General features: G+C 38.7%; 2 protein-coding genes across 2 annotated transcripts; one reads left to right on the top strand and one right to left on the bottom strand.

Annotated features, from left to right (window-relative positions):
• The first annotated feature begins 1,999 nt into the window (after window positions 1–1,999).
• LOC103717640 (Pentatricopeptide repeat (PPR) superfamily protein) lies at window positions 2,000–4,326 on the top strand. The gene has a single exon (XM_008806100.4). The coding sequence runs from the start codon at window positions 2,118–2,120 to the stop codon at window positions 4,155–4,157; it is 2,040 nt and encodes a 679-aa protein (XP_008804322.4). The 5' UTR covers window positions 2,000–2,117; the 3' UTR covers window positions 4,158–4,326.
• Window positions 4,327–9,286: 4,960 nt separating this feature from the next.
• LOC103717623 (putative aconitate hydratase, cytoplasmic) lies at window positions 9,287–26,633 on the bottom strand. Its single transcript, XM_008806082.6, has 20 exons — window positions 25,933–26,633; window positions 25,138–25,242; window positions 23,990–24,150; window positions 23,814–23,906; window positions 23,353–23,538; window positions 23,032–23,193; window positions 20,493–20,637; window positions 20,268–20,410; window positions 19,836–19,892; window positions 19,681–19,760; window positions 19,508–19,583; window positions 18,639–18,824; window positions 18,455–18,522; window positions 18,208–18,326; window positions 17,953–18,074; window positions 15,645–15,743; window positions 14,432–14,911; window positions 13,243–13,341; window positions 12,898–13,140; window positions 9,287–9,594 (listed from the first exon to the last, which is right to left on the bottom strand). The coding sequence occupies exons 1-20, from the start codon at window positions 26,264–26,266 to the stop codon at window positions 9,520–9,522; spliced, it is 3,033 nt and encodes a 1,010-aa protein (XP_008804304.4). The 5' UTR covers window positions 26,267–26,633; the 3' UTR covers window positions 9,287–9,519.
• Window positions 26,634–26,865: the final 232 nt, after the last annotated feature.

Genomic DNA, 26,865 nt, shown 5'->3' with positions numbered 1-26,865 from the left:
AATGGCATAGTTGGAAGTTGTCAATTTGATCATGCCTCCCATAGAATCCTCCATTCGAGTCACACAAGAATTTTATCAAACACCTTGTAGGCACAAAACCTTACTCTGATACCACTTGTAAAGAAAGACCCTTCTCTAGATAAAATTTTTTTTCTATCTTTGTGTGAGTAGAATGAGAATACCACAATAATTAATCAATGTAAGAACTACCAAAACATCAAACCACAAGAAACCACAAGCAAGAGACAATAATTTTTAGGTAGAAAACTCTCTAATGTGAGAAAAAAACCACCGGACCTAAGTCCACCACAAACCTCCACTATCAACAATAATGAGCTTACGAAGTATCTTCTTTAGGCTAAGCTAGAGGATCACATACATCAAGGATCTCTTCCTTGGATCACAAACAAAGAGTTTATATGAAAAAGAGTTTAGGCTCCAATAATAAAATGAGAACAATCTCACCGAATGTAGGTTTGCACAAGGTTCTTCTTTCTCTTGAGATGTCTTGAATAAGATCTTCACCTCCTCCTTAAGATGGATTCCACAAGCACTTCACCAAGACGGCTGCCCTCTTTTTCTTCTCATCTACTCTCTAATAGAATAATAAACCCTAACCTCTCTCTTCCCTCTTTTTTATTTCCCTTTTTTTTCTTTTTTTATATTTAAATTGTTGGGTCCCACCTCACATAAGGTGGGACTCGGCCAACAAGTATCTCATAAGTTGTGTTCCGTAGAGGTCATCATTGGTTCTTTCATTCTACGTTCACAACCTGGAGTATTCTAAAATCTTTGTTGAGATTAAGCCCTAGTATTAGTATTGGTCAATGAGAATTTTAATGGACATTAGCCCGTAATATGTAGTACATACAAGTCAATTGTTGGTTTCTCGCTTCGTTATATGAAAAATTTGCAATTTATTTTTGGAGAACTTGAATGGGAGAGATTCCAGCTGAAACCTGGCTTTATTTTATGATTTTGAATTAACTAGGGCCAGATGGGCTTTAGATTTCTCTTGATTCATGTTCATGGTAAAGTAGATACAAAAAAGAGGAAAGAAGTCTTGAAAGATTTGTCATCTCAATAGCGGATCCCGTGCTGGTGCCACACTAACACAGTATTAATATGGTACGAAATGAATTTTTTTTGGTACACGGAGCATCAGTTTGCCATCCATATCAGGTATGAGTACCGAACTGGTACGGTACGCTCCGTACTGTTTGGTTCGGACTGGTACGACGAATCATGCTTCAAAGTATAGAATAAAATAATTATAAGAAAAAAAATCTAGGCCTCTCAAACTCAAGATGATTGGCATCCCCATAGATCTTTGGCCAAGGGCAGTAACACAATTAGCGAGATTATAACCATGTCAATTGCTAGTTGAAATATATCAAGTAACCTATATGCGATACATCTTTATCTCTACTGTTATAATTCCAACTCTAGATTTTGGACTCCATCCTAGAATTCGACTATATTATTTTACTGTCACCACAATAAATCAAGGTTGGGGAAATCTCTTCCACGCCATGCTAGCGCGGTGCATTCCGTAGATCAGAGGATTTTTTTTTTTTTTTTTTTTTTTGGTGGATGGGAATAAACCAAAGTTAAGGCTAAGGTCACAGCTCTCAAAGCGCTCCGAACCCTCATGGCCATCCTGCACAGATGGCAAAGCCAGCGGTGGATGATCCAACGGTTGTCAGGCACGAAGGAAGCGCATCCTTTTTACGCGCAAAGGATACAACCACGATCCAGTTAGAATCGAGCCTGGTATGAACCAGGGATCCCATCGGCCACCTCTTCTCTCCGGGTTCAGGTTGGCCTTTTTTTTTTCCTGGCGACGTCAACCTTTGGATCGCGTATTACACAGCTTTTAAAGCACGCCAATCTTCATCTTCCGTCTGCCTGCACAGATCTGGAAAGGATATTGCACCATCCAACGGTTGATGTCTCAAAAGAAAGAGAATCACTCCTTCGTGCGAAAGATTCAATCCGAACCACCTTCTCTGCACCCGTAAAACCCTTGGTGAAAAACCCCAACCCTTCCGAAGCCCAAGGTTTCTCTCCACCAAAAGCCCCTCTTCGGGAATAAACAGCACCGAGGATGCTCCTCTATGTTTGCTTCTGCACGACTCCATTTCCTTAGAAAGAAAACATCTCAAGCTATCCAAAGAAAAGCTCTCCATTCCCAGATCCCGAAACGGCCGCCGCCGCCTCCTCCTCCTCCCGCCGGGGAGGAGGGAGAGGGAGTCATCTTAGAAGCCATCTGTTTGAATCTAAGGCACAGGAGGTGGGGCTTCTTGCAGCGATTCTCAGCGGTTCTCACCGGCCGGTTAGTCCGCCGGGTTATCCTTCGCTCCCGAGGCTCGCCGCAGTTGGCCCTGGAATTCTTCAACTGGGCAGAGCAACAGCAGCTAAAGAAGTCCTCCTCTCTTTGTTTGGAGACCTATTCCGCTTTGATTCATGTCTTAGTCCCCGCGAGGATGTTCGAAGAAGCCCTGTCACTCATGAAGCATTTGATGCAGCAAAGGGGTGTCGCGGTGCTGGAATTCTTGAATGCTTTAGACACCAGTTGCGATCCCAGCCCAGCGGTATACGATGCCCTGGTTCGGGCTTGCGCTCAGATTGGCGCGACAAGAAATGCTTACTTGGTGATTGAAAAGCTGAGAGAGAAGGATTTCTGGATTTCGATTCATGCTTGGAATAACTTTCTGAATCATCTTTTGGTGGTGAAACAAGATGGCAATGGGTTCTGGAAGATGTATGAGGAAATGCTGGCTTGTGGGTATGTTGAGAACGTGAACACTTTCAATTTGGTTGTCTATGCCCTCTGTAGGGAGCGCAGAACATCGCAAGCCTTTTCGGTGTTCTACCAAATGCTTAAAAGAGGGGTTTTGCCCAACATAGTTACCTTCAACATGCTTGTTGATGGGTGTTGTAGAAACGGCGATGTCGATCTTGGTTTCAAGCTTATGAAGAAGATTTGGGTTGTTTCAGGGAAGAGGATCGAGCCTAATTGTGTTACTTATAATTGCCTCATTAATGGCCTTTGTAAGGTCGGGAAGATGCCGTTTGCAGAGCAAGTGGTTAAGAAAGACATGGTGGGAAAAAGGATAGAGCCCAATGTTGAAACTTTTGCAACTCTGCTCAATGGGTATGCAAGGGAAGGGAAGATGGAAGAGGCTTTAGGATTGTTTAATGAGATGCTGGAGAAAGGCTTGACGCCTAACGCTGTCATGTATAATTCGCTTATGAATTGGCTCTTCAAGCAGGGATATGTGGAAGAGGCTCGTTTCTTGTTGTCCGACATGAGAGATAGGCGTGTCTCTCCTGATAAGTTCACATACTCAATTCTCATCGACGGTTATTGCCAGAATGGATATGTGCAAGATGCTGTGGATTATTATAACCAATTTAGAGAAGAGAATCTTGTTAAGGATGTGGTTCCCTACAATAGCCTTATCAACTATTTATGTAAGCATGAGAAAATCAATGAAGCAAAAAACCTATTGGGATGTATGATTACATGTGGTCTGGCTGCTGATGTTGTTACATATAGTACTCTCATAGATGGATACTGCAAAGAAAAAAGAGTGATTGATGCTCTTCAAGTATATGATGCAATGGTGAAGGAAGGACAAGGGCCTAATCTCATCACATACAATTCAATTGTTCATGGTTTGTGCAAAGAGGAATCTGTGGATATTGCAGGGTTGGTGGTTGAAGAATTGAGAAAAGCAGGTCTAATGTTTGATGTATTAACTTGTAACACTCTGCTTAGTGCATATCTCAGCAGCCAGAGATTTGAAGATGCATTAGCTTTATGTCATGAAATGAGGAGGCAGGGCATTGTGTTTAATACAGTCACTTTTAATGTGTTAATAAATTTTCTCTGTAAGATTGGATGCTTTCAGCAGGCAAAAGAGCTTTTGAAAGTGATGTTTGATAAGGGTCTGCTTCCAGATCAAATTACTTACACGATTGTCATTACCGCATTCAGTAGGAACTGCGAAGCGAATGAAGTCATTGAGTTGCATGATTATATGGTTCTTAGAGGAGTGTCTCCTGATGAGTACACATATAACACCATTGTTAGCTCCCTCATTGAAAGAGAAAGTGTAATTGAAGCTCACACTGATGTCACGTGGAAATAACTTACCCAATTAATGTTGTTAGTACTATGATGTTGTATAATCGACCATTGAGGTATCTAATTTACATCAGAAAATTTGTACATTGTCCATTGTTTTGTATTTTTATTGGCCATAGTTTGGCTATATAAATTTGATTCCTTGGATCAAGTACCTGATAAATGATTTGTTACATGATGCGTCATCAGTAGAAACAAAGTGCTATTCTTTGTTGACATTCCCTCATGCATCTTGATTTTTTTCCTTCTAGCTGTTGTGCAAGAGCGGGCTATCGAAGAAAATTCATTATTCGCTTCTCAAATTTAACTCTAATCAATATATTTCAGTTCCTCAATAAATTGACATGATGCTCAATGTTTAGCCAACAAGGTGGAATATGCTGAGTTTTCAAATTTGCGCTCTCAGGAGCTTCTGAAGTCTAAACTAAGTTTAGTTCCAAGGCAAACACACAGAATTTGTCTTGGAACAAATACTCTTGGTTCGGCCGAGAAAAATTTAAGCTACAAAAAGGGCGGCAACAAGGAAAAAGAATCGTGCAAAGAATATTCACGGTAGGATTCCTTAATGGAATTAATTCGCTTGGTGTTCGAAGAAAAAGCATCAGCTTCGGTTTATGAACTTTTGCAGCTTGATCCAATATTCTGTTAAATATAAAGCATCAGCTAGAAAAACACTTGAAATCATCTAAAACAAAAGTAGAAAAAATATTGGATAATAAAAATCATCTAACATTCTGTACTTCATTTTGGCTTTCTCGAATTTCACCAACTAACAGCATGAAAAAAAAAAAAAAAAGTGTACAACAACTCTAGTTCTTGTTTAAGCACCAGGGACTATTCTGAATGTACCAAGTTATAGTGACTTGCTAATGTTGCGTACTTTATTTCAGTTTTCTCAAAATTCACAAGCCATCAACATGAGCAGCATGTTTATCCAATAACACTTAATTCTATTTAAGAATCGAGAAATGCCGACAAAGTTGATGCTCGGCTCTATCTCTACTGGTTGTATCTGCAAAGTTCTTGCCACATTATGTAATGTACTTTATTTCAATTTTCTCCGACTTTGGCGACCTGCAACATGAAAACCTTGTATATTTAATTGTTCTGGATTTTGTGTCGAGAACTTTTGATGAATGCATGTTTTTAGAGCATGGTGAGTCGCTCTCCACTCTTGATGGAGCTTGGTTGCCGATCATGTGATAATTGGTTCTAGCATCGGGTCTGTTAAAATCATATGACAGATTAGGTCTATTAATTGATTGATTATGTCAAACTTAGTCGGTCTTACTAAACTTCATCTTGATTGATTTGTGATTAATTGTGCCAAACTGTCGGCCTTACCAAATTTCGTCAGCTAAGTAGTCTATATAAAGAGTGCTCATGTACATTGTAAAAACAAATGGAAATACAATTCTCTTTACTGACCGTATCATAAATGATGATAGGGGAATTGATGGGAGGGAAGAAGTGGAGGCCACCGTTCCTCCCTCTAATAAAATCCAAAAAAAAAAAAAATGGAGGTGAACGCCTTGTTGTGTTACGTAAGGATTAACTACAATGTATGTATGAAATCAAAAAGAGAAAAAGTGAGGGAGAGAAGGAGAGAGGATGAGAAGGGGGAGGAGGGAGCCAAGTCGTGAAGAAGAAAAAACGAAGTAGCACTTCCCCTCAATCTCTCGTCTTCCTGATGCTCGCTTGCATATCGAGAGAGGCATCAGGAATCCTCTGCTCTTCTCGACACCATAGCCCATGCGAGGGCCTTCCCATAGCTCACCGACTTTTTTTTTTTTTTGGTAAAAACGGCATTTTATATAGTTCTCACATGAGTACAGCCAGATACTCTCACCCACTCTTTAGGAAGGAATTTATTTCCAAGTAGAGGATACAATGTGAATAAGCTCCACTTATCTACCATTCAGATTCAAAATTTCGGCATACATGAAGCACATGGCAATAAAAAGGCCTCTGATGCCCAAAAAAATAGCGTTCGAGTGTCGTTCTTAATGCTAAAATCCTAGCATCAAACCCCCGGATGCCCAATTTCTAGCATTTGAGAACTAAAATGTTGCTATTGTATTCTGCAAGATAGCAAATAGTACCGAGGATGTTAAAATTCGAAAATTGAACTTGATGCCAAGACTGCAGTGTCGGAGTGTTCGAGAGGTAAAGGAGTTGCCTTCAGAACCAAAGGAGCAGGAAAACCAGAATTTTCAATTCAAAGCATGTGGATGACATGAACTTGGCATCAGAGGATCTGGACATCGAAGTCCTAGCATTTGAACAACCAGAATGGGTAGAAAAAGAACCATGTCAGAGTGCATAGTTTGTAATGATCGAGGTCTTAAGGATGCAGTAGACCCAAGCTTAGGGGCATCTCATTTAGATGACAACCCCAGAAGGCACGCAGGGGGTCAAGAGTGTGGTATCTACAATGTTCGGCTCTACTCGCAGTGGTTGAATCAATGAAGTTTTTGCACAAACATAATGAGGCAATGCCACAAAGTGCATGAGTTACCAACAATATCTGATTCTGTACATGCATCAAAAAAGATTATACGCTGTGAAGGTCTAACCAACCACATGTAATATATACATGAATCCCAATATGTGTTTTAATCTGCTTATGTTGTAGGAAAATACTTGGGTTTATATACGTTTGAAGTATGGTAATCCAATCAAAATTTATCATGTGGTGCTAGAGCATAGAAAATCTCATCCCCAAAGCATCCTTTTAGTACACCTTAACTTGCACTGCAGGGTTTTGAGGCAATAGTAGTGTCATATGTGTGAACTACATGAAATCTCATTTCTCTCAAAGCAAAAAAAAAGAGAAAAAAACATAGCAAATCTAATAAATTGTGCCTATCTTCTCGGTTTGAACCAAAACCTGAAGCATGGTACCATTAAGGCAGTAACCGAACATCTTTTCACTTGACAAGAGAGTTGGAAGTGTTTGCATTCTTGATGGAGTAAAACAATGAATCAAGCCATGGAAGAGAGAGATAAAAGTCATGCTTCACTAAAATTCAAATTTGGGGGAAAAAATAGGTTGCCCCGAAATACGTGGATGCATTGCCGGCACGTAATGACGGGTGCCCGAAATACGTAATGACGGGTCGCCCGACCTCAGAGGCACCCGACCTCAAGGCGCCCGACCTCAGAGCTCACAGTCTTGCAGCCTTGATCTCGGCTAAGCTGAGCCCGACCGACTTTTAGTCCGAAGAAGACTCAGTCAAATAATGAAACAGACCTCTCCTCCTCATCCAGGATCCAATCCCGCGATCTCCGCCTGAGCAATTGTCAGCAATTAAATGCACACGATCTCTACGGATCTCCAGCCAGCCCAAAATCTCAGACCATCCACGATAACTCATTGACTCGTTCAACTCCGTCCAGTCACCCACGGCAACTCATTAATTCACACGATCACGCTAATCATGACGGTAACCCATTAATTCGTCGAGTCACATCGCAGGTAACCCTGACACCCCTCCTATAAAAAAGAAACTTCTTCCTCTAAAGGGGAGAGGGGGGACTTCTGACTTTGATTCCTGCATACATACTCTCTCTTTCTCCACAAAAGCCTCCTCTGACTTAAGCATCGGAGGGCCGGCGCCGGAAACCCCGGCCATCGACTTTTTGCAGTTCCTCCGGAGGACGCAGCCTGCCTACGCACCACCCACCGGAGCTTCTCCTCCTCAGCCAGTGGTCACCCCCGGGTCCAGTTTCCAGCAACACTAGCATTTTTCCTTCTACTTCTTAGAGAGCAACATGCAATTTGTTCTACAAATATGCTACAATATATCTTAAATAGGATCAGAAGGAAAGGACCGAAAAAATCAAGATTCCTATTGTTCTTTTTTTGGTAACTAGGATTCTTATTGTCCAATGTCGAGCTTGCTTTCAAGTGGCAAAATTAAGCACACATAATCAACTCGAGTTTTTCTCTAGTTCCATTATATGGCTGGACTAAATTGTTCCTTCATTAGTGACAAAGGAAATATTCACTTGGAGATATGTTACATCTGGTCATACCTGTAGAAATAGTAATCTAGTTAAAGTAGAACAAAAACACAAGAAAAAAAAAAAGAATGCTCTTTAAATCTCTGCATGCAAGAGCAACTTGCATGCAAATGATCCCATCACGAGCACAATCCAATTTTCTGAGGATCCAAAAATACTATTGACCAAGGTAGACTAATCGAACCAGTTAGCTGGTGACCAGGAACCTTAGCCAAGTTGATGTTCAGTCCGGGTTTAATGACCATGCTTCAAGCATTTCCATCACGCCGCTAGACAAGACTAGCTCATTCCAGGAAGATTGGTTTAGCACTCAAGCACGTTTATCAATTGATCAGTAATATTAATTTTTCACAGACTCTTGTATGTGAAAAAAGGCTTCAACATCTCTCAACAATTCTCTAAAATACTTGCTCATCATAATGGCCCTAGGTCCCCGCTAATAAAGCAGATTACCAATTTGAAGGGGACTTCAATCAACTTTTCAGGCTTACATCTTTACTGTACCTTGCTGTTAAATGCTTATGCAAAATAAACAACTTTAATCCAATCTATTCCGCCAGGCAATCATTCTTACACTCAAACTAGAGTTTAGAGGGAAAGGAGATACTTTTAAAAAAAAATCAACACACAGTTAATGCTCCAGTATTTATCCACTTCACCCAGACAAAACAGAAGACCTCTGATGAAATGGAATAGCTTTATTCTACTATCTCCCTCCATTTCTTTACTCATGCATAACACTTGACCCCATTAATCCAGTTTGTGCGCCATCAGTGAACCAGACACAGCCTAGGAGAGAACGTAATGACTGACGTAATGCACACCTGGAGATATCATCATTGCTAATCTCCAATCAAAATTTGGCCTACAACAGGCACAACAGCCAAGCACATGAACCTTCATTACGTGGGTAGGGGATACCATGATTTTGCAACATTGCAAGAGATTTCCAAGCCATTTTTCATCATGACTCACAGCATTAGACATACTTAACAGCATTGTGTTAGAAAATATATTGTCAGCAGAAAAAACATATAATTCCAACATATTATCAGCATTTATCCACAAACGCACCACCAAGTTACCACAAAATAACACACATTAACATACTTCAAAAATATATTTTCATTAAACTGAAGTATCTATCATTGGCCTATGATTTTATCCGCTTCAGTGAGGCATATCAGGAAAATTTATTTGGCACATCACTTTATTACTAAAATTAATTCCTGCCAGAAACAACCAACCGCACCTCACAACAAGATTACAGTCTGCAAGAACAAAGGTAAGAGCTGCTCCCAGCATACCAACACCTCAAGTCAACTCTCTAGATGTTTTGCTCAGCTCTCAGAATTGATCAGATTTCTAATAACATATGGAAGAATACCACCATGGTTGAAGTAAGCCAGCTCAACCTGCAGGGACAACATCAATAAAGGTTATAAGTTTCAGTTAATGACTAATGATATTGAGGATACTCATGACCATAGTTGATAATAGATCTTCACTCTTTCTTTTTTCTTTTTTTATGGACACAGCATAGCACAGTGCTTCCATTACTGTCACATGCAATTAGTAGTAGTTGCACTACTATTTTTTTGTAACAGAATGAAGCTAATTGCACCTTTTCTTGGAAAGAAAATAAAGCACATAGCCATAACAGAATGAATGTTCTCCAACTTTACCTAACTCAACACTGTAGGCACACTTGTTTATACGTACAAAGATAGAACTTCTGAATACAAAATGTCCAATAATTTCTTTAGAAATCTAGTAATTACAAAATACATGAAAAGAATATTCAATCCGGTGACCCCAGAAAAAGGAATTGTTGCAACAACCCTTTGAAATTGCTTATTGATATTCAGCATAGAAAGTGACTTGTACATGTGGCCCTCCAAAAATTCGAAACTTGCATACATGCTTGGGTGGTTTGATGAATCCCCTTCATTAACACTAACATTATCATATTCCGTTGTTATTATACCCCCTTATACTCCTCAAAAAAAGCACTTAATTGCTTCCTTCAAAAAGTGGGAAAAAAATATGTACGATCGGAAACCCTTTCACTAATAAAAAATTATCATATTACATTGCCATTATACCCCTAAAGTTTCTTTTCCTTTTTTTTCCGTACTCTTCACAAAAAAATGCTTCATAGGAATGTTCAAAAGGTGTAAAAGGAAATATATACTATTGGCACAAACACATATTTGTCCTGAAGTTTCCAAAACTTATATATAGCATAAAAACAGTGAATGGACAAATCAAGTTAACTTTTAACCTAGCTAAACTAAGGTTAGAATGATGAAGTGACTGTAACATGACCCGAAGGATATACATACAGATTTCAGTCTTTTAAAGGGCACACATCAAGTTCACTTTTAACCTAGCTAAACTAAGGTTAGAATGATGAAGTGACTGTAACATGACCCGAAGGATGCACATACAGATTTCAGTCTTTTAAAGGGCATATCTAAACTATCAACACTTTGAAGGAAAAATAAGCAAGGGATTTTTGACAGGTAATAATTCAACACCCCCCTCCCACAAAAAGAGAAAAAAAAAGTAGCCATTGAAGAAAAATGGATGCGTAAAATACAGGACATGGAAATAGAAGTGAGAGATGTCTCATAGAAGGGGAAAAAATGACAGCTAAAAATATGCAGGAAACACACAGCAAGCTCAAGGAATCAGCTAAGAAACCAATTTACACTAAATTCCACAGCTATTCCATACACGTTCTTTCATGTTTTCCACCTGTCCTGCCTTCTGGAAGGATTTAATTGTAATGGCGTCTCCAACACTGATTTATATGGAAAGCACGCTTCCCATTAGTATGGTTTTGATTTTATATGGCATGAAGATAGATGACGCAACAAGCTGGGTAGTAGATATGGCATTAAAATAGATTACAGCAACAAGTCGAATGGTGGAGATGCCTGGCTCCTTACAGATCTAACCATTGGTGTTTAAAAATGTGGTGGATACTGCCGCATTTGTGCATATGTATAAGTAGTTCCTTGACCAGGCCACACTGCCTATATGCAGTAATGTATGTGATCATACTGCATATTGACCATAAAAGATGGTCAACTTAGCATTGCGTACCCGTATACCTGGCCTATATTAGCATCATATGGTTGCATATTTGAGGCCACTTAGCAGCCACATATATGGCCTATTCTTATCTGGGCCATGCAGGTGCAGCAGCTTCAAGCTGATGGATATTAATTGCTATTAGATATTAATAGTGTTAAAATATTGAATATGCTATATTTATGGCTATTGGGTGTTGCATACTAAGAAATAAGCACTAATTATTAGTTGTAATTGCAATTATCCATCCATAAAAATTGTTATCATTATTATTGTTTCTTATTGTACTTAATATACTATATTATTTTTAAATAGTTAGAAATAGGACCTATATATGCATCCATATATATAGCCTGCATATTGCATATGCATTATGTGGTCCCTTGATCGCCCACATATTCCAACTGCTTTTAAAACACTACTAACCATCAAAACCAAATCTACAATTGATAGGTTATTATGTGGTCCCTTGATCGCCCACATATTCGAACTGCTTTTTAAAACACTACTAACCATCAAAACCAAATCTACAATTGATAGGTTTCAGATCACAAAGAATTTATCTGGATTCTGATGCTCAAGGTGGCGAAGTCCCAACCAGCTTCCCTTCTTCATATCCACAAAGAGAGAAGAAAAGAAAGATCACAAGGTAGCAGATAGTGATAAAGAAGATATGCATGCATGTACACACACACACACACCCGTGCGGGGACACAGAAAACACAGAAAACACCGAGGATTTAATCTAAAAGTATCCAGTTTTTTAGTAACTTCAAAACCTGTCTCGATTGAAGAGAAGGGGAAGAAGGGGGGGGGGGGTGTGGAGGGAGGGAGGGAGGTAACCAGAAAGAATTCAAACCAATCCAATGAAGCATGACCCTAGATGGGAAAGAGAGAAGATAGAGACCTTTAAAAGAGTAAAGGATTCAAACCTAGGGGGCAGGAGGAAAGAGAGGGACCTTTAAAAAGTAGCCAGAAAGAATTCGAACCAATCCAATGAAGCATGACCCTAGATGGGAAAGGTGGAGAAACGTTACCCCATTAAAGCAAACCTCATGAGGCTGGCCATAATCATGGCTCATGTTAATCTTGGGGGAAAAAAATCCCTGGTCATAGTGAAGAATATTCTGGTGCAGAAGCATGGAATAGCGCTCTCAAGAGAAGAAAAAATTTTCGGAACAAGAGGAGGAACAAGAAAGCGCCTATAAAGGAATAGCAGGAAAAAGATAGTGTAAAAATCCCAAAGCAGGTATGGCACCAAATATAAAAGGTTCCAGCTACTAAGGACACATCTAGTTCTATCAAGCTGAATAGATCCAACATGTAATGTGCACATAGTCTTGGATCATTATATCAAAAGAGAAAATTTTCTATATTGTGATAACAATTGTGCGATTCTTAAACAAGAACACTTTTAGACTTAGGGTTTTTAACAGTTTTGATACTTATTAGAGCTTATTTAAGGTGTATAATGCATGGGAGAACAGCAAGGTTTATTTTGTAACGGTTAATTAATTACAAAAGGCCGACAGAAATATATTAGCAAGTAAAATCAAAATTAATTGGCTGTGCAATTTATGCATGTAATTTAGTATCAATGCAACAGGATGATCAATTACCTCTGTGTCAAAACGTACTGTACAGGTGAAAGATTTCCCAGCATCTGTGACAACAGTAACATCCTGACCTGGTCGTATTTCATTTATGTTGCTCGGAAGGTCAATTGTATACCGCTCATGACCTGTCAGACCTAGTGAGTCAGCATCCTGACCAGGTTTAAAACACAGTGGGATAACACCCATGCCAACTAAATTGCTACGGTGGATTCTCTCAAAGCTTTTAGCAATCACAGCTTTCACACCCTGATATGGAAAAGAAGACAACATTACAGGAGAATCACGAGAAATAAGAATGAACAACCTGCTAACATACAAGAAAACACTGAATTTTAAAGAGAGACAAACCAACAGCATAGGGCCCTTGGCAGCCCAGTCCCGAGAGCTACCACTCCCATATTCTGCTCCAGCCAAAACTATGGTGTCATGTCCATCAGCCTTATATCTCTGGAAAAGATGTTCAGCATGACATAAAAAAGGGAGATCAAGTTCTGTTCCTACACTGTGAAGCAAGTTATCACAAATAAATCTAGCATCCAACCCAGATGTTAATTGGTTGATGCTGTAATATGATTGATGATTAATGAGGCTGTAGGATCCAAACAAAATCATCCATCAAGGATGTGGAAAATGACATGCTTTCTATAGCTCGAAACCAAGGTCTGCCATCTCGGTACCAGGCCTCATACCGTGCCACCCTGTTACTGTGTCGGTATGCCCAATATAAAGCCCGGTTCGGCGTACCGAGTTCGATATACCCCTCGTACCACGTATGGTATGCCCCATTCTGGTGTCATCCGATTCGGCATACTGAGTGTCAGTATGCCCTCCGTACCACATACGGCTCCAAATCGATATGGTGCGGTACGTTCCGTACCGCACGATTCAATATAGAATGACATACGTTGCTCGAAACTATCTCACACTTCATTTCCAAATATGAAAATTATTGAAATATTCTCTCATTAACAGGTTCATTTACATCATTGTTAGTGCACTAGAACCAAACATTAGAAAAGTTGGAAAAACAAAAATTTCAGCAAAAGCAAGAAGTCTACACACCCAAAAAATATTTCCTAGCAAAACATAATTGGAGCCCCTGCAGAAATTCCCACTTCTGCATGCTTGGCTTGATGGAGTAAAGACCAAACATTAAATTAAGCCTTGACATCCCAAAACCAAATGATTGCCAGACAAACCACAAAAGATTAAAGAAGAAATAAGGAAAATGGTCTAGAACCAATCATCACAATGTAGTAATACAGGCAACAGTAAATTTCAGTCAACTTTACGGATAGTCTGACATCTGCCAATGAAGCATCTATATTTGTGGAACCAATTCAGAAATCTTGTGACTATGCAAATTTTTACAGCTAGAACCCTCCATTATTCTACTGGTGTTAGAAATGATATGGGCAATGGTCCTTGTCATATCAAAAACCACAGGATATCCAATCTAATCATCTAAGAATACAAATATTACATGAACAGAACATGCTCCAATGGAAAAGCTCAGTAGTCAGTACCAAAAACTTACCATTGCCACATCAAACACATAAAGTTTCTCCCCTGTCGGAATGTGAATTGTCTTTGGGCCCACTTCTCCCTTCAAGAGTTTATTTACAAGGCGAATGTTAGCAAAGGTTCCCCTTGCCATTACTTCATCATTGCCACGGCGACTGCCATATGAATTGAAGTCTTTGCGGTCCACACCACGCTCAAGTAGGTATTTTGCAGCTGGGCTGTCCTTGTGGATGCTCCCTGCTGGTGAAATGTGGTCTGTTGTAATGCTGTCACCGAAGTTCAGTAAGCAGTATGCATTTTTCACCCCATGAGGTCCAGGTGGAGTCATTGTCATATTTTTGAAGTAGGGGGGCTCATGAATGTAGGTAGAATTAGGGTCCCATGAGTATAAATTTGTGGCTGGGACCGATAGTTGGTTCCACATTGGATTGCCCTTTGTGATTGCCTCATAAGTGCTCTTAAACATGTCTGGCAACACACTTGATTGAACAACCTGAATGGTAACACATTTTTGGTTAGTGATTGTTTTAAATTTGAAATGGTTGATGAACAAAGGTGGTGTTCTTTCTAAACTACAGGTGTATATTAGAGCAAAAGAAAAGCATATACAAAAAGTGCACTAGTGGTGCAGCATTGAAGACAAATGATTTGTTACCCTCAAGGTCCATCGTCTCGGAATCGGACCCCAAAATGGTACCATTCTATTACAATATCGGTACATGGTACAATACGAGATGGCGAGGCATATCAAATGTCCGTATGGCATAAGACTGCGTACCGGTTAGACACCGGTATGGAATGGTACCAACCAGCAAATCTTGGTTACCCTCCTAGTGGTGGAGATCTAGGATTTGAATCATCAGGATGTGCATCCAAGTTTTTTATTTCTAACTGTAGTACACAACAAATTGCCACAGGCAGTGAAACCTGCAATATGGATGAAATATGGGCTGTACGGCCATATGGGCCTTCTTTGCATCCAGCCATTAGGGTTCCAATCACCTATGGCCTCATATTACCCACCAAAAGAGAAGGCGGATGTAAAGGTTGACACAGTTCTTGCCCAAATGAAAAAGGGGAAAAGAGAGAGAGAAAGAAAGAGAGAGTATATGATTCCTTGAGAGTTTTCAACACATAAGAAGTCTTTAGTGTCCCATTTAGAAAAGAGTATGGAACATATATGACAGTTCTAAGCTAACAAATATCTTCAAGATTTACAGTATTACCTCTGCAATTTCTTCAGTGGATGGCCATATGTCCTTGAAGTACACACTCTTCCCATCCTTTCCTATTCCAATTGGCTCCTTCTCGAAATCAATGTCAACCTATAAATGATATCATAATGTAAGTTAAATGAAACACATTCGTATATGTAGAACACCTTATTTATTTAATCGTTAGCTTCACTGTCAAGAGATTCAGTTCACTTTAAAAAAAAAAAATCATGATTGGTATCACGTAATGTAACAGTGTTAAAGAATATATTTTGTTCATAAATGTGGTTTTCATGAATAGGAACCTATCTATTGTATAAATTATAGGTATACCAACCACATGTTTTGCAATTCGAAGTATTATGATCAGCATATGTGAATAATAAGAAAAAGAACCGAAACAACAGACATGAATCAGCACAAGATAAGCCCACATAGCATGGTGACTTTCTGCATTTATTTGAATCATAAAGTGTCCGTGCCACTTTTATCTGTCTCAAACATCCTAACTTAATGCAAGTGAGCATCTCAAGTAAATGCATGAAACTGAAACCAGGAGAGGTAAAATATAGGAGAAACTATTGATATACTATAACAAAAAGATTTAGTAATAGATGCTCTTTAAATATATGTGCATCTTTTAGTGCAAATTAGCCAAGACAACAAAAGCAGTATTCCTCAATTAAATTTTAGACATACGCAACTACCACCCGCACGATCCACTAAAAACTTAATATTCAGTTAGTGCAAACTAGCCAAGACAACAAAAGTAGTATTAATCAATTAAACTTTAGACAATAGCTACTACCACCTGGCCCAATCCACTAAAAACTTAATATTCAGTTGCTACATTTCTATTTTGCAGATACAAGTTTTCTTTCTCCATAGGAGTAAGAAATATATTATTGCATAAAAGCAGAGTACTTGATCTCTTTGTCCAGCTAGAATAAGCAACATTCACATTAGGGCTGGAAATGGGCTTGGGCCGGCCCGAGGCCCATCGGCCAGGCTTTGGGCTTGGCCCAAAAGAGTTTAGACCGAATTTGGGCTTAAATGTAAAGCTCATTCCCGAGTATGTCATTGGCCCGGCCCAAGCCCAAGCCCGAACAATGCCCAAAACGAGGCTTGAATTCAGGCCCGAATTAATTTGTTTTTGTGTGCTGTTATTTAGAGAGAATAATGAGAAAGTAAAGGACAAATTAAAATGGGTTTAGCTAAGAATAATGTATCATGTATCATTTACTTGTGTTATAGGAGAGAGCCTAATTTTTAACTAGCTCATTTATTTGTGAAGCAATATTATGAAATATTAAGCTTCAATCGGGTTCAAGCCAGACCTATTTTTGGCCCAAATGGGTAATTCGGGTCGGGCTCAGGCCTGGGCTCGAGCTTAGATTATCCAAAAATTTTCGGGCTGAAGCCCGAAAAGAAAATTCGGGTGGGTTCAAGTAAGGGCATAGCCTAGCCCGGCCCGACCCACTTCCAGCCCTAGTTCACATGTACCCATAAGTCTAATGCATGTTGAGCAATTCAGAATTTTGGATACTCATTATAACATCAAATTGCATTTTTTTGGTGACAGAATTGCATTTTTTTCACTGATCAACATATAGTTAGACTCTTTGAATGGCAACTCCAATCTGGTCACTAAAAAAATCTCACCATAATCAAATCAGAAGTTGGTTTTTGTTGTTCTTGGAGTTTGTTTAATGGTCTTAAAAACTTTACAGAATGTCAAACAATCCTGTAACCCTGTGCTAACTTTGAAGTTTGACTCGGATATATGTATTTGACAACAAAACCTTATTTTGTTGGAATTGTTTACATGATGACATCCTGCCTGCCATGTTATAATATTTTTTCATTATTCTTGATGTTAATGCCCTGCAGTTGAAGTAACAAATGAACAATCTTATATTTCACTAATTATAGCTGCTACCATTTTTGAAGTCCATAAGGCTTTATCAGCTGACAAAAGACCTTTAAGCATACGTATTCAACAAGCAACAATTATTGAAATTCTGAAAACAAAAGCAGCATCACTATTTTGGTATGAAATGATAGCACTAAACATATAATGTTAGCACTTGGATATGTACATTATATATAATGTAAGGCTAATCCAAGCACTTTCTTTACATTAAATGGTCAAGAACAAAAATTGTTCAGTTTCTTGGATGCATATCGAAACAGTTTCTTGATCACTTTCTTGTGTTACTTTTATATTTCTGAATCTTTTCTAATACATGCTAACACTTTCGAGCCAACTGCTTTCCCAGTATTGTTGATGACACAAACACAAACACCAATATTTACTTACCGTGCCTGCAAGAGCATATGCTACAACAAGTGGAGGTGAAGCAAGATAATTAGCTCGAGTTAGGGGATGCACTCGGCCCTCAAAGTTCCGATTTCCAGAAAGCACTGCAGCAGCAACAATATCTGTGACAACAATACAAAGAAAATCAAGATAAGATTCACATAAAATATATACAATGTAGTGTATTCATGTAGAGAAAAAGAAATAAATAGTGACAAAAGTAGTAATGAAAGTAAAGGCAAAATATAGTGCTACCATTTTCAGAGACAGCAGCAGCAACAGACTCATCAAGATCTCCAGAGTTTCCTATACAAGTAGTGCAGCCGTATCCAACTATATGGAAACCTTGTTGATTTAAATAGTTTTGCAGTCCACTAGGAAAAACAATAACCACATTTCAGATTCTCTTCGATAATAGAAGTGAAGTATTAATGGAATAACAAGAGTAATATGACAGAAAATGGCATTTTAAGAGTTGTTTTTACATTACAAATCCATATACCTCTTGAGCAAATACTTGGTAACAACTCCAGATCCTGGGGCAAGACTTGTTTTTATCCATGGCTTAACCTGTTAATTATGTTTAGTTTGTCAATACTACACCGAAAAAGTAGGAAGGCAAAACTCAAAACCAAAGAAAAACAGGTTTGCCCTGGGCCATGATATATTTGGGTATAAGAACAAACCTCAAGACCCAATTCACAAGCTTTCTTTGCAACAAGACCAGCACCCAGCATGACACTGGGATTGGAGGTGTTTGTGCAGCTCGTAATAGCTGCTATAACAACACTACCATGTCTGAGCTCTGCAGGTTGTCCATGAAAAGAGAACTTCACAACTTTGTCCTGTGAATCTTTTGGCACGGCAAAGCCCTGACAATAACAAAGTCAAGTGCTCAGTGACTACGATATGTAAACCACATGGATTACAACTGAACTAAAATCAAGTAAACATGCACCCAAGTTCCTTAGCATTGCATATGAGTCGACAATCTGACTTCAATATGTACCATGTTAAAATTATGATAAGGCATAAAATCCAATCTGAGTTCCAGGTTTATATCTACAAAATTGATTTAAAAAAGTACAGAATATCATTAGATATGGTGCAACAATTAGGAATTTAGGATTATATGCTAAAATCGGCCGATAGCATGAAACCTGGCGAAATTATAAGCAGCCGATGTGTAACAAAGACTACATGAAGTAGTGGTCAAGGCCGCATAATGCATTAATCTATATGTACAAGACTTCCAGCATAAAAATTATCATTGGTATCAAGATTCGCTGTACCAGTACCGAACCCCGTACCAACGCCGCACTAGTATAGGCGTACTGAGTGTCGGTACGGTATGGTACGTGGTACGCCAGGCGTACCAACATTGGCGTACCGATACCGGTACCCATCGGTACGGGAACAGTATGCCCGATACCGACCGGTACAGCATACCATGATTGGTATACTCAATTTGTATAGAACTACAGATTCTGGTATGGATAGAAACCCTAGCTGCAGTTGGAAGAAAACAATCTACAATGTAGTTCACACTCATCACCTTGAATCCAACTTTATTGTCGAGACAAGAATGCCAGTCTGCCTTCATTTCTTTCAGAGGAACTCGGTCGTGCGGTCTGTCATAGATATTAGTAGAAGAAACTTCAGAGACAAATCAGGAACGAAACTATAGATGAACTATTGACAGCAGGAAATACTATGCATGCAGATTACCTCTTTGGACCTGAAACACAGGGCTCAACATCTGTGAGGTCCAACTCTAGATAAGATGAATAAACTCTTTCTACTTGAGGCTGACTCGCAAAAAACACATCAGTCATGCAACTCTTAAAACTTATATGTATAATTTCTTAAAAAGAAAGGCTTACCTCTCTATAATCAACAAACATCTTGTTAGCTCGCAGATAGGACTCAATCATTGCTACCTATATACATTAATTGAAAGAAAAGGTTTCTATTTAGTAAACCAGCCTCGCTTAGATGGTTCTATATTCAGAACTTGCTACAAAATAATGGAAAACTCCCACCAAAAAATATAGAAAATTTGGTTAAAGATATTTAACTTCTTTGATGCACACAATAACAAAACTAGATTAACAAGGATGTAATAGACCATAAAACATGCAGGAATTTCTCTGCACTTCTTTGTTTCTTTTTTTTCACCCAGAATATTTTCCAAAAAGTTGTGAAAATGGAAAGACAAGCAATTTCCTCATTATCACAAGCGTTGAGTAAAAACTGACAGTGCAGTAAATCAGAAGAAATACACCAGGTTCCACCAAGAACTTTGAAATACTCACAGTTTCATCACTTCTTCCTGTCAGTTTGAGATATTGCAGAGTGACATGATCTACAGGAAAGAAACCCATGGTTGCTCCATACTCAGGAGACATATTAGCGATTGTTGCCCTGTCAGCCAATGATAACTCACCCATACCCTCACCTATATAATGAGGTTTTAGGATTCAGAAAAGGATGGTGCTGAATTAGTGCTAATAAATCGATGAGTAAGAAATGATATCTACCGTAGAACTCAACAAACTTGCCGACGACACCATGCTTTCTCAGCATTTGTGTTACAGTCAATACTAGGTCAGTTGCTGTGACCCCATCGCGTAATTTCCCAGACAACTTGAACCCCACAACACCAGGTAAAACCATGCTCATGGGCTGCCAAATAAGATAAATAAAGCATTAGCCACTTAAAACAAACTACAAACATAGAACTAAATCTTGTTTTATTATTCCAGTGAAGAAGCACGAGCATGGAGTAAATTATGAAACAAGGAAACAAGCAAATTATCTCTATGGAAAGGTTATTTTAAAATGTTACTTAATCAGTTAATTTGATAAATTTCCTTCTAATGTGAAGATTTTTGATGTTTTCAGCACAATGTAAAAAATTAATAATAGTGCTCTTGAAAAAAAGTGCTAACTATTGCATAAATTTAATGCCAAAATATAGTGCCAAATAAAATACATCTGAACACAAAAAAATAATTAATTTGCAGAATAGTTGTATTCTTAATCTATAAAGAAATTTCGCATTGCCACACAAAAAAAAGACTCCAAATCTCCAATAGTTTGCATGTAAATTGCAAACAGAATGTTCACTGACTTGTAAATACTCAAGTCTCCCATGAAAGGAGGGAGGTAGCACCAGAGACCTTATTCAAAAAGATAGGTAAATACAGTTAGATGGAGGTAGATTAAAGCCTCACCTTGCATTCCAAGCAAAAAAGACCTTGACTTATTTATATTAAAAAAAGATTAATGAAAGACAAACAAGGTCTGCCAGGAAATCGTTTGGGTACACTTTGTCAAAGGAAAGCAGCCCAAACAAGAGCCCAGCCAGAAAACCCTAACCTATCCAATTTGTCAAAATAATTCTTGGTTTCCCATTGGCAATTAGTTAAAAGAGGTTGGCCTAAAGAGGTAAATCGATCTGTAACTCGCCAACCCACCCCCAGCCCCCTCCCCCACCACCCCACCTTTTTTGGGTCAGGTGGCAAGTTTTCGTGGTTTGCTGCCTTTTCTGCTGCTGTTGTTTTCAGAAAATGTCTTCGTAGTATGTGTAGTAAAAGAACTCCTTATGGAATAATCTACCGCATATTGAAGTTAGTCTGAGATTAAGCTAGAAATGGTTTGTCTGAGATTAAGCTAGAAATGGAGTTAACAATCAAATTGTAACTTTAATTGATCAACTGGTTGTCTTCTAAGGTACTGAAGAAGATTAGAAAAAGAGAAGATCACCAATAACTGCTTAAGAATGAAGGCCTGTTTTAAAAGGATTAAATTGACATAATAGTGCCACCTTTTAAGAAGCTAAGCATAGGCTAAAAGCCTGAAACAATATACAACTGCAGTCAATGAAACCTGGATTCTAGTTATCATATGAAAGCTTGGTGGTGACCCATAAATATCCATCTCCCCTCTTTTATTCATCATATCCTCCCTCGGTCAAATAGAGGCAGAGTAAGAACCAATAAGAACCTGTGGCAGAAAAGGAAGCACAAAAAACAAAGGGAAGCAGCATTGGAAGACTATCAGCTTCCACGACTGCTTGAATGGCAAGAATAATGGGTTCAAGCATTTGGTAGTTTTGGTGGTCTTGGTTCTAAACTATTCTAAAGAATGTACTTGTGTAATTAACAAAAATAAAGGGAAAAAAGATTTAGACGAGGACTCAAGCTTTGTTCGCTTGCTGATAGAATGGAATAACAGAAAAGTGAACCAGCAGAAAAAAGAAAAACAAAACTTGGAATCTTCTAAGTTTGGATGAACTAAGAAGATCATAGAGAAAGTTGCAGAGAAAATTTTTAAGATATGGTAAGATTGAAGTATTGAACCACTAAACTATATGTTATTTTCTCCAAAATTGCTGTTTTCCAAATAAGAAATATTTTAGGCCTCCTAGAGAAAATGTAGAGTTTATTTTCTTCTTACTTCCTCGCCCTGATTTTTCCTTTTAATTCTCCAACAAACCGCCTTTACTCTCAATTTCTCAGCAAAAAAATAGAACTTTAAATTTAGGGAATAAATATATCAAACAATGCCTTATAATGCATAGACTGGCACTAGTAGTCACAAACATATCAATGTGTTAGCACTGAAATCATATCTAAAAAAGAAGAAAAAAGGTTTAAGTATAAATGACCACGAGAGGCAAAAAGATAAGAATGACTATAAAAAAACTGTGGAGCTTCCGAGTAATTAAATCTATTTTTTTTCATAGAATGAATATTCAAAATTAAAATATAAAACATATATCAGATGCGTAACTTATGTACATAGCATTGTATGGCAACAGAGTTTGAAATTATAGGAACAATTCTAGGTCTTGAAATATGCAGTAACTGAATATCATCCATATGCAGTTTAAGTGGAAAACAGGCAAAAGGGGCATTTGTCTTCCAAACCGTTAACCATAATAGTTTTAAAAAGAAAGCTACTCTAGCGATCAGTACACTTTAAATCCACATAATAACTTTCATCCAGAACAGATACCGGTTAACCAATCAGTCCTTTAAAGAGAATAAAGGGACCTATTCTATGATACTTTACCTGACCAAGCATTGTAGCCTCAGCTTCAATTCCTCCAACTCCCCAGCCAGCAACGCCTAATCCATCAATCATAGTTGTATGCGAATCAGTTCCAACCACACTATCAGGGTACAGAATGCCATCACTGTTGAAGACAACTCGGCCAAGGTATTCCAGATTAACCTGAATTTTTTTTTCACCGCACCTTCAGATAAAACTAATACAAAAAAACCATAATAATCATGATTCATGATGCTTACAACATCAGTTTAAGATTGATATGGAATAAACTTAATACAGGAGGAAAGCACCACAGCTTCTAAGATAGTTTAAAACTCTTACCTGGTGTACAATACCAGAACCTGGAGGAACAACGAGCATATTATGAAAAGCAGTAGATCCCCATTTAAGAAAGCTGAATCTCTCCTTATTCCTTTGGAATTCAAGTTCCATGTTTGCCTGAACAGCATTCTCTGACTTTGCCACATCTACCTGTACCGAGTGATCGATAACAAGATCTACAGGAACCTGTATGGAGGAGAACAAGGAGCTAAAAATATAAATGGCTCACATGCAGCATGAAAGGATGATTCACATATTGGTGCTACTAATGTGATCTAAAAGTTCACAGAATTTATGGATGCCTTGCTCATAAATGTTTATCTCTCCTAAAAACGAAAGAATTAGCTAAACCATTAGATAGAATCGAGATATAAAAAAAAATATCAGCAGGGGGTGTAACAGAGGCTGGTTCTTTTTTTTTTTGGAGGGCGGGGGCAGTGGGGCACAGAAACCTAACACACCAATGGATTGATCTTATTAGAATCGCTTCCCAGCTTGTTCATAGCATCACGCATGCAAGCAAGGTCAACAACAGCTGGAACACCAGTAAAATCCTGCACAAAAAAAATTTGATTAAGAGCAAGAAAAATAAGGCCCTTTAGGGACAGCATAATGTAGATGAGTCACGTGGATCAACCTGCAAAAGAACACGAGCAGGCTTGAATGGTATCTCGACTTGTTTTGGGGATGTATTCTCCCAATCGATAATTTTCTCAACATCATTCTTCGTGACTTGGAAGTTATCGCAATTACGGATTGCTGATTCAAGAAGAATCCGGATAGAGTATGGCAGCTTATCTGCAATGCATAAAAAGAAAAATGGTCAATGCACTTCTCTTCAAAAATCACTTGCATATTGGGAAAAGAAAGTTCCCATAGCATAACCTTTTTTTCTCTGTTTTCTTTTCATAATAAGCAACAAGTAAAGTTTCATTAACTATATAAGCTTCAAATCTCCACTAATGCACTAAGCATTCTCAGTAACATATAGCATCGCATCAGCTTCCACAAGCATTTTTCCATCCATTCATTTGCAAACGAAAAAAAAATAAATAAATATATATATATATATATGTATGTATGTATGTATGTATGTATGTATGAATGTATGTATGCATATGTATGTACGTATGCATATACATACATCTATACATCTATGTATGTATGCATATATATACATATTTCTACACATCTATGTATGTATGCATATATATATATACATATTTCTATACATCTATGTATGTATGCATATATATACATATTTCTATACATCTATATACATACATATAGATATATATGTATGTATGTGTGTGTGTGTGTGTGTGTGTGTGTGTATATATATATATGTATGTATATTAGATAGATAGATTAGATAGATAACCAAAATCACACCAAATAGGATCTTCTAAATTCTCACTTCCTCAACTCAGCCCCTAGCCACAGAATGAACTACACTAGCAGCAGGAACAGCAGCCTCACAATTCAAAAACTAAGCTCTGCAATGCTACTGAATGGTAATCAAATAAAAGTTTCAGGAAAGAAAAGAAAAACAACAGAATCATTCATGGCCTCAGTTCTTGCATTCATATGCCATATTGGATGTGGAGCTGCCAAAAAAACCATGCAGATCAAAGTGCATTGCGTAATCTACATTGGGTCAGGCAACTTGATAGTAAAACCAATGTTCCTGACAACATGTTTTCATGTAGTAGAATAACTGATCCAGGAGGGGGTTTTTTTTCATGACAAAAGCGGTTCCAAGAGAGATATTAGCAGATGCATTACCGATTCTTGGATCACTAAGTGCGGGTAAGCTGTAGAATTTCCCAAATTCGCCACCCCCAGGCTTTGGAAGGCTAGTCAGTATGTTCTTGAACGGATTCTCAGTAGCTGAATATTCACATACAAGCAATCAGAAAAGCATATAAGCGGTAATCATACATAATCCATACCATTTAAAGTAACTCAAGAACTTAAAAGGAATACAGATACTTTACCATCCAAACCAAAAATGCCCAGACTTAGATACAAACAAAGTATTCAAGATTCAATTCTAGGAGTCCTTGAATCATGATATGTTCTGTATGATAAATTATCAATGTTTAGATGTGAATTAAAATTTCGGAACTCCTCAGAGGAATAAATTAAAATCTTTAGGCCGTTATATGCTTTTTTTTAATCAAAAATAAAATAAAAGCATTATATTCTGGTAGAATCTTGAAAAGGAATTCTTAAAAAAGGCGGATTCTTACAAAGAAATACAGAAATCAAAATACTCATCCAGTCTGTGGTTTTTCCACCGTAAACTCCAGCAAAAACCTCCAGAAATTTCAAACAGCAAAGAAATTGACCTCCAATAAAATCAGAAAGCCCAATCCACCCCCCGCCCCCAAAAAAAAAGAAAAAAAAGAATCGAATATTCTCGTCACCGGCTTAGAATAACGAGTATAAAAGACTAAAATTCCAGAACAGCCAAGACATTGACCTCCAACAAGATCAGAAGCTTAGAAAAGAAAGAGAGAAACGAATAAAGAATCGACTTTTCATCAAAAAAAAGAATTCAAGAATCGAATATTATACCCATGGTGGCCATTTTCCTCTGGAACCGTTCGATCACGGCCGCCGAGCTCCTGATCTGGGCCCTAAGACTCACCGGCGACCTCGAACTCCCGTGCCGCCAAGTGCCGAACGACCTAACGAGAGGCCGGGGTAAAGAAGAGCAGGATCTCGAGAATCCGATCGACCTCGAGCCGAGCAAAGAAGACGAAGAAGTTCCCGAGAAGCCAGAAGAAGAAGCAAAAGCTCTGGAGACAAGAGGACAATTGGAGGAGGAGGACGAGGAGGAGGAAAACCTAATCCCAGAAGAAGCCAGCCTGAGGAGTCCAGACGAAGGGGAGATGGCTTTATACATCATTGAGTGACATCAAGATAAGAAGATGAGGAGGAAGGCGAGAACGCGGCCGCTTCTTTCTAGAACGAGATGGCGGTGATGTTGAACTGCGCGATTTCTGTTACTGAGACTCGTCGTCGTCTTCTTGATGAGGATTGGACCATCGGAGAGGGCGACGGGAGATAGGAGTGGAGCGAGAGAGATGGGCGTGATGACATACAACCGTAATGAAGGAGGGTTTCGGGAAAAGGCATTATGGTCTGCCGTTCGGGCCAGATAGATACAGCAGGATCCTGGAGTGTTCCGGAAGGCCTGATCGGATGTTTCATGACGAACGGGGAACACCCGAGAGTAGTGACGTGGTGGGGCTCGCTGCTCTCTTTTTTTCCCTGGGAATGTGTATGGGTTTTGATGGCATTATACGGTGAACGGTGCTCGGGAAAGAGAGCCGAGTCGAGCACGGGATGATGCCTCTGGATCGTCCTCCATGACCAATGGGTCGCGATAAAATTTTGTTTGGTGCGATCGAATGCAGCTGGAGTCTGATGTTAGGGGTGGTTTTAGACTTTGGTGGAGATCAAGAAGTGTGTGATTTTTGGATTTTGGAAGAGCTCGGGGCTATG

This window comes from Phoenix dactylifera, chromosome 1, assembly GCF_051530095.1.
Source record: "Phoenix dactylifera cultivar Ajwa chromosome 1, Ajwa_hap1_PhDact_Kaust_v1.1, whole genome shotgun sequence".
NCBI lineage: Eukaryota > Viridiplantae > Streptophyta > Magnoliopsida > Arecales > Arecaceae > Phoenix > Phoenix dactylifera.
This window is presented reverse-complemented; position numbering and strand designations above follow the sequence as displayed.

Coding starts and splice junctions, on each gene's coding strand:
- LOC103717623 (XM_008806082.6), bottom strand. CDS start 26,266: ATGATGTATAAAGCCATCTCCCCTTCGTCTGGACTCCTCAGGCTGGCT. Junction 24,151..25,137: donor ACTTAGTGATCCAAGAATCG/GTAATGCATCTG, acceptor TATGCATTGCAG/ATAAGCTGCCATACTCTATC. Junction 15,744..17,952: donor CATATGCTCTTGCAGGCACG/GTAAGTAAATAT, acceptor TATCATTTATAG/GTTGACATTGATTTCGAGAA.
- LOC103717640 (XM_008806100.4), top strand. CDS start 2,118: ATGTTTGCTTCTGCACGACTCCATTTCCTTAGAAAGAAAACATCTCAA.